Source organism: Penaeus japonicus, unplaced genomic scaffold (assembly GCF_977035675.1).
Source record: "Penaeus japonicus unplaced genomic scaffold, GWHDUDI00000001_assembly GWHDUDI00000021, whole genome shotgun sequence".
NCBI lineage: Eukaryota > Metazoa > Arthropoda > Malacostraca > Decapoda > Penaeidae > Penaeus > Penaeus japonicus.
The window spans coordinates 21,244,007-21,251,506 of NW_028234423.1; the positions used below are offsets into that span (position 1 = coordinate 21,244,007).

Consider the following 7,500-nt stretch of genomic DNA (forward strand, 5'->3'; position numbering starts at 1 on the left):
CAGACTGGGAGAGTGCGTCTTTAGTGCATGATTTCAATTTACCATGACTAGATCCAGCACTCGTCCAATTCTGTTGATAGAATCTCATCCGATACTGGCGGACGTTTGTATGCAATTACCCTCATCAGCCCAGGTTAACCTTTCTCCGGAGGATGCCTTAATAGCTACATCACTGGGAAAGGTTCATCTGGGCTTCATAAAAGCGTCAAGGAAATCATGAGGAATAATTAATCATAGTGACGGACGTTTATACAATTACCCTTATCAGCCCAGGTTAACCTTTCTCCGGAGGATGCCTTAATAACTACATCACTGGGAAAGGTTCACCTGGGCTTCATAAAAGCGTCACAGGAAATCATGAAGAATAGTTAATCATTATCAAGTATCACATATATTTTTTACAATGATCTCTTCATCAGCCCAGGTTAACCTTTATCAGAAGGATGTCTTAATAGATACATCACTGGGAAAGGTTTCCCAGGGCTTTATGGAACCGTCACAGATAACATAATATTCCAATAACATATATCTATAAAAGTAGTCAAATCTGATGATAGTATCTCATTTAGTACTGACGTACGTTTGTACTACACAATTATCTTCATCGGCCCAGGTTGACCTTTCTCGGGAGGGGAATGATCACCTGGGCTTCATAAAAGCGTCACATGGAGAATACTCGATGAATATCGACAATAGATATACGAAGATTCGAAAATAGATGGGTTCCTTTTTTCTGCTTTAGAAGCTACGAGTGATATCGTTTTAGAATTAGTATTATTATTATGAGTAAGTTATTTCCATCTACGTAAAGCGGTAATGATTTCTTGTTTGTATTAATCTTGCTATAGTTGAAGCTAGTCATTATGATCATTATTATAATCATTGTTCAGGTGCCATTATCAAAACAATATTTCCTGCCCCTTTTCATTCCCTTCCTCTAGTATTTTTTTTACTGATTTATTTAACATTAGATAAATCAGTAAAGAAAATACAAGAGAGAAACCAAGAAATAACGTTGTTTTGACAGAGATAAAGATAGACTTTCACGGAAACTGCTTGTCACCTGGAAATTTGATGACAGTGATGTTAATGATTATCTTGACTATCTTGTTTATACTAATATTTCCATATATATATATATATATATATATATGATATGTATGTATGTATGTATGTATGTATATATACATATATACATATGTATATGTATATGTGTATGTATATGTATGTATACATATATATATATATATATATATATATATATATATATATATATATATATATATATATATATATACCATTCTAAGATGGGTAATAAAACGGGTAATATATTCAAATATTCAAAGGTTCATTGCCGCCTGATATATATCATATCTTTTAATCTCAAATTACCATAGTTACTGTACATTAACCCAATAAACTGCCCAAGGATTATGTAGATCGAACAGGAATGCCAAGTCTTTTCACGTAAATCAAAAGTCTTGTTTCTTAGGTTAATAGGACGAAAGCTTACCTCCAAGAACATCAAAACTACTTGCCATGACCTTTCCCTACCTGTATATCAATATCTGTCAGACAGACGTAGAGGAGAAGGGGAGTGATCTGTAAAGTAAATCTGAAGTTTAAAGTTCAGATTAAGACATTATTCATCTCCATTTACGGAAAGAAAATAAAAGATCCAGGTGTAATACTCACAAGGATCTATCTACGTCTGTTTACTGCCAATGATACTCAAAGGGGGAAAAGAGATAGGAGAATAATCAAAGGAAAGTTCAGTCCTTAGAAGAACATGATTATGATCTCTGATTATTTATGTCGTATATGTACAGCATTTGAATGATTTATCTGAATTTTATAAGCACATTCACCTAAATCTCTACCTAGACTTATGGCTTATGCCTGGAAATTAGAATACGTTTGAACATTTTAGGTAGACTTACATCAGAATATGTGTCATTAGTAAGTAATGATATCCATTAGCCATATATCAACATGGACAACCTAAAATTCATTAACTTTGTCGGAAATATGTCTTGAAACAAAATAGCGAAAATACTTACTTGGTCTCTCGTAACATCCAATATACAGCAATCTCACCACACCTTCTTAAATGAAGCTCTCCCACTCTCATTTGCATTTAGACTCTCCTGCCGAGCCTCCAGTGCTTCCGAAGCCTGCTGAAGCGTCCGCCATCATCTCCTCCCTTGACTACCCCCTTGCGATCTTCGCCACTGCAGCAGGGCAAGGACATGGCGCCGACAAAGGCACAAACGCGCGCGCACATACATATACACTGACTTATGTATATACACGCATATATATATGTGTGTGTGGGTGTGTCTGTGTGTTTGTGTGTGTGTGTGTCATTCTAGTTACGATTTCCACTCTTATCATCATGAGATTTAATTGAATATGAAATTTCACTCACCAATATCAGTGAAATTCGCATAAATGCCATCATAGAGCGATAAATAAGAAAAACGTACATTAAATTCCGGTAATTCAGTGTGTCATTAACCTTTCATTAGAGTTAAATGAATATTAAATGATCCCCACACTTTACTTTTGAAGTTAATCTATCTAAAGATGTCACCTTTGCTCTTCTCTTTCTATATCTTTCTTTTTATTTATTTTTTCTCTTTCTCCTAAATATTAAAAAATCATCTTGTGTTTCACCGAAAGCCAAGTTGAATGTCAAAACCACCCGGGAAATTTATATCGCGCATTCTTTATCTCTTTTATCTATCAATCATCATACATTATCACATCGGACGATAAAAATTGCAAAGTGTGCTTTAGAATAAACCTAAAATATATATAGGATAAATGAACAACAAATTACATGCAAAAATGGGCGCATGAAAGAAATAAAAACAGGAAGGTAGAGAAAAAAAAACGCATAGGAACGGATCCATTTGGGTAAAACTAAGACACAAAAAGAGATAAACAGATGGAAAAGGAAGGTAAGATAATTCAGTCGAAGAAAATAGAGACGAAATTAAAACAAGGGAAGTCTAGAACACCAGATAAGTAGCGTAGATGAAACGTTAGATAGGTAGATAGATGGATGTATAGATGGAGATAGAGATAGATAGATAGATAGATAGACAGAGTGAGAGAGAGAGAGAGAGAGAGAGAGAGTTGTAGTTGTAGTAGCGTAGATAAAATCATAGACGTAAACAGAAAAAATAAAAGCAAGTCCTTTATTTCATGAAACAACAACACACACATAGAAGAACAACAAAGCCACATCGTCTTAAGGAGACTAATTGTATGTTGTTATTGGTATCATTATTAATAGTATATTTAGTATCATTAACGTCCTTCACTAAGCATTAGTAGGGGAGGGCAACATCAACAGGTAATATTCCTGACAAAGCTTACAAATTAGTTGAATTTACTAAACTAATTGACCCTTTCTCTTAGCTAAGGCTTTCTATTCTTACCATGAAGCTTTTTACACGATAGAGACTTGATTTTCATATACATAGAGTTAACTCAAACCTACGTGTATATCCCAGCGTGCAAAGTCGCAGCTCAAAGAGAGTGAGAGAGAGGGGGGGAGGAGAGAGAGAGAGAGAGAGAGAGAGGGTGGGGGAGGGGGGAAGGGAGAGATGAGTTTTTTTCTTACTATTAAATACTGCTCGTCTGTTGTTCGGTTATATACTAGGCAATAACTTAAAATTACATTCGATTTTAAGGGAAAACTAAAACAACAAAAACTGAGACCAGAAATAATGTAGAGCATTATCACCATCATTATCACAGTTACAATCATTATCAATTATAGTATATATATATATATATATATATATATATATATATATATATATATATATATACATATATGTGTGTGTGTATGTGTGTGTGTGCGTGTGTGTATGTGTGTGTGTGTATGTATGTATGTATGTGTGAGTGTGTGTGTGTTTACATACATACATATATATGTGTGTGTGTTTGTGTGTATGTTTTTTTTTTTTTTTTTTTTTTTTTGGGGGGGGGTATGTAATTTTCTGTTAGTTTTACTAAAGTCATGAAGATTGAATCAATCTAGGTATGTTCCGGGAAGGAGACTTAGACATAAACTTTATATATGCCATATAAGTCGGCTGTATTGTCTGCATGGTATCAACTAACAGTAATTTTTACTGACATATAGTAGGTACATTCAACCCTTTCCCTGTCACCCTTCCAGAAGCTAACATTTCTCTAGCTGTCACGGGTCTTCTAAAGAAACATTTTCACTAATGTATTTTCATCAATAATATCAGAGATTGAATTATCGGCCATGATATCTTAATTCAAGACTCAGCACCGAGCTTCTTCTTTTTTCATCGATCAATGTCACATCCCGGTTGAATATTTTGAATAATATAAACTTTTTGGGAAATATTATGTCTCACTCTCTCAATAGAAATTAATTTTCCATGGTATATATATGATAAGGGCCATTAAACACTAAGCTTAAGGCACACGAAAGGTTAATCCGCCACTGATTAACAGGCACGTATGTAATTATAATGTTCTAATTGTCTATTTTCTTCATTATCTGCTACATCCTGAGACATTATCTATCGAATGGAGTGGATGTATAAAGGTTATACAACTCACATATTTTCATTGTTTTATTCACAGTAATGTCTTAATGAAAGTAGTGGAAGGAGAAGCAAGAAAATAAAAAGAAATAGATATATAACTGAAGAAAAAAAAATCTTTTTGGAAAAGATGTAGTAATTCTAAAATTCTTGATTGCGTTAGTCACGTGATTCTCATGTGATCTTCCGTCCGTGAAATCCTTCGGTCCTCTAGAATTATGAAAAAAAATAACAATTATAATAATAAGAATTCTACCAATGTTTATCGTAACAGCAATAGTTCGCGTTAATGATGATAAACAAGAATGATGTTGGTAATAATAATAACATTGGTAATAATAGAAATAGTTGATATAATCATTGCAATCATAAAACGCTATCCGATTTATAACAATATGAATTGTTGATATTCATCGGATGACCTCAAACTATACTCACAGCCTCCAAAACCACCGCCGAAGCCTCCACCACCTGCGAATGATAACATATCTTACATATGATAACATAGCATATAGATAAGATTCAACGATATTCGCTTTCATGACTTCAAAAACTCTGCATGGTTGTAAAGATACATAACCATGGATGGTACTGTTAAGAGACTTTTTCTGTCATTTGTAAAAAAAAAAAAAAAAAAATGGGACTTCTTCATGATTTCTTAGAATAAGCCTTTACATTTTATCTTCCACTTTGTTATCTTACCTCCCAATCCTCCACCGCCTCCGAAGCCTCCTCCGAAGCCTCCACCGCCGTGACCTCCACCGTTACCTCCATGACCTCCGTGGTGACCTCCGCCGCCACAGCAGGGCACGGCCTTGGCGCCGACGAAGGCAACGGCGAGAGCCAGAAGGAGGACGAAGGCAAGGAACCGCATCTGAAGGAGATACAGGACCTTGTGCTAATCAAATCCTCAAACCAAGCCAGACTGTCGAACTCTCAATGCTAAATGATGAATAAGTGATCGGAATAATAAGATAATTAAATGATTGGATAAAAGTTAGCGACGGATACAGAAGTCATTTATCCATAGAGCTCTGCCATGGAAGATATTTGGTTCTCCATGTTTCTTACCGTGGTCGTCACCGGACTGCCGAGTCCTGAAGACGTAAAGGTTTTTATGCTCCATTGCCCCCCCCCCCCTTTCCCAATTCTCCTCTTCCAAGGGGGAGGGATAAGCGTGACTACCGATTCTTGACTCACCTGGGATAAGGTGAACAAGGGCATACCGACGTAACCTTGATACACTTTGCTAATCATTTAAGTAAACTTCGATCGAAGCTGAAGCAGGAGTCAAGGCACTTGAAGTGGCTCCGAGCACCGTGTGACTACAATCATGTGAGCTTTCAACGCCACTTTTGTCATTTAATAACTTCAACAAACATTATCACATCATTACAATGTTACAAATGAAACAAATCCTACCAGAATCTACAACAAAATAATATCTACCCTTAATGTTGAACCACGAAAAAGCGAAGAAAAATCACCATCAAACATTCTCGGAATCCCCTGAAATTTGCTCAGGTGGTTCAACCCTCCGACAAGGTCATGGCTTTATATCCTTCTTGTCCTAAATCAGAAAGAAAAGCAGCGAAAGGAGGCGCCGGCAGGGGACCGAGGCAGGGGGTGAGAAAGGAGAGTATATATTCTCTGAAATGGACTGGACATAGCATTTCAGGACCCCGAGAAGTTCAAGGTAAGGAGGACGATAGCTCTTATTCTGTTGTGGATGGATTATTCGTGGATTCTGCCCGGCGACAGTGCAAGGGAATTCCGATAAATTTCTTGTTTAATGTTAACTCTTGTCTGTTGTTCAATTTACCCTGTAAAGATAATGAAGTCATAACACACACAAAAACGTGAGTATGTGCGTGTGCCTAGTTTTTGTATAATTTACATACGGATCCTGTTCAAAGCGCTTTCATTATAACTGAGGATCACACTTTTAACATCGGCTTCTGATGATAAAAAAGAAAGTTGAACACAAAATTTACACTACGACCATAATTTAGTTTAATTTATGATTTCGTCAACACCATAATACAGCTCAACAATAATTACCATGATCGATAATCGTTCAAAGTAAGACCACAACAACAATAACTCATCAAACGAGTCAAGACTATTAATAATTCATCAAATAATTCCATAACTTGTTTTGGCGTTTCCTACAGATGCGGTTCCTTATAATGCTTCTCCTCATGGCTCTCGCCCTCGCCTTCGTCGGTGCCAAGACCATGCCCTGCTGCTACGGCGGGCACTACGGTCACGGTCACTTCGGAGGTCACCATCACCACCATCACCACGGTGAGAGAAATTGGTGGTTCACTGTAACGAGCTTTGCGGTTCTGGATTGTGGTTCGGTTGTTTATCTCTCTTTCTGGTTCATTGTTTGCCTCCGTGTTATGGAGTTTATTTGTGTGTTGTGTATTGTGCTGTTTATGATTGTGATATCATGTATGTTACCATAACCTGCATCATCGTTTATCATAAAATATATTGTATTTCTGTTATCTATATATCATAGAGATTTTTTTATAGATAAACGTAAACGCCATTATTTTCCTGACAACGTACCTTTTATCTTTTCCAGGCGGTTTTTGGGGCTGTAAGTATTCAACAAACAAATCATCATCTTATATCAATCTAATTCAATCCAATATATATATATATATATACACACTAAATAACCTAATAACCATTTTAACAAATCCTCTAATTCATTTTTTCCCCACAGGATCTCACGAAGGGCGAACACACGATCTCCACAAAGACAACGACATACGTAGGAAATACAAGAGCTTCTTCCATTCTTCTTCCTCTTCTTCACCATTTTGGTTCTGGTTCGTTTTATGGCACATGATTCACGGCAATAAATATGAGTATCCCTGTTGTTGTATATGTT

At 36.1% G+C, this 7,500-nt stretch overlaps 2 protein-coding genes and 1 long non-coding RNA gene across 4 annotated transcripts in view; 1 reads left to right on the forward strand and 2 right to left on the reverse strand.

Moving 5' to 3' along the window:
• The window catches only part of LOC122257799 (uncharacterized), a 127,439-nt gene extending 121,605 nt beyond the window's left edge, over positions 1-5,834 (reverse strand). For both annotated transcript variants that reach the window (XM_086548812.1, XM_086548813.1), the window contains exons 1-2: positions 5,667-5,834; positions 5,298-5,469 (exon numbers count right to left, since the gene is read on the reverse strand). In XM_086548812.1, the coding sequence (XP_086404938.1) occupies positions 5,298-5,469; positions 5,667-5,819 (325 nt within the window). In that variant the 5' untranslated portion in view covers positions 5,820-5,834. The remainder of the gene's footprint in view (positions 1-5,297; positions 5,470-5,666) is intronic.
• Positions 4,612-5,291, reverse strand: LOC147469504 (uncharacterized). The gene is made up of 2 exons (XR_015192025.1): positions 5,034-5,291; positions 4,612-4,805 (listed from the first exon to the last, which is right to left on the reverse strand). It is a non-coding gene; the product is annotated as an uncharacterized LOC147469504 (long non-coding RNA).
• Positions 5,835-6,128: 294 nt separating the features above from the next.
• On the forward strand, positions 6,129-7,485 carry LOC122257798 (uncharacterized). Its single transcript, XM_043023296.2, has 4 exons — positions 6,129-6,291; positions 6,770-6,902; positions 7,189-7,203; positions 7,333-7,485. The coding sequence occupies exons 1-4, from the start codon at positions 6,144-6,146 to the stop codon at positions 7,382-7,384; spliced, it is 348 nt and encodes a 115-aa protein (XP_042879230.1). The 5' UTR covers positions 6,129-6,143; the 3' UTR covers positions 7,385-7,485.
• The last annotated feature ends 15 nt before the right edge of the window (positions 7,486-7,500 follow it).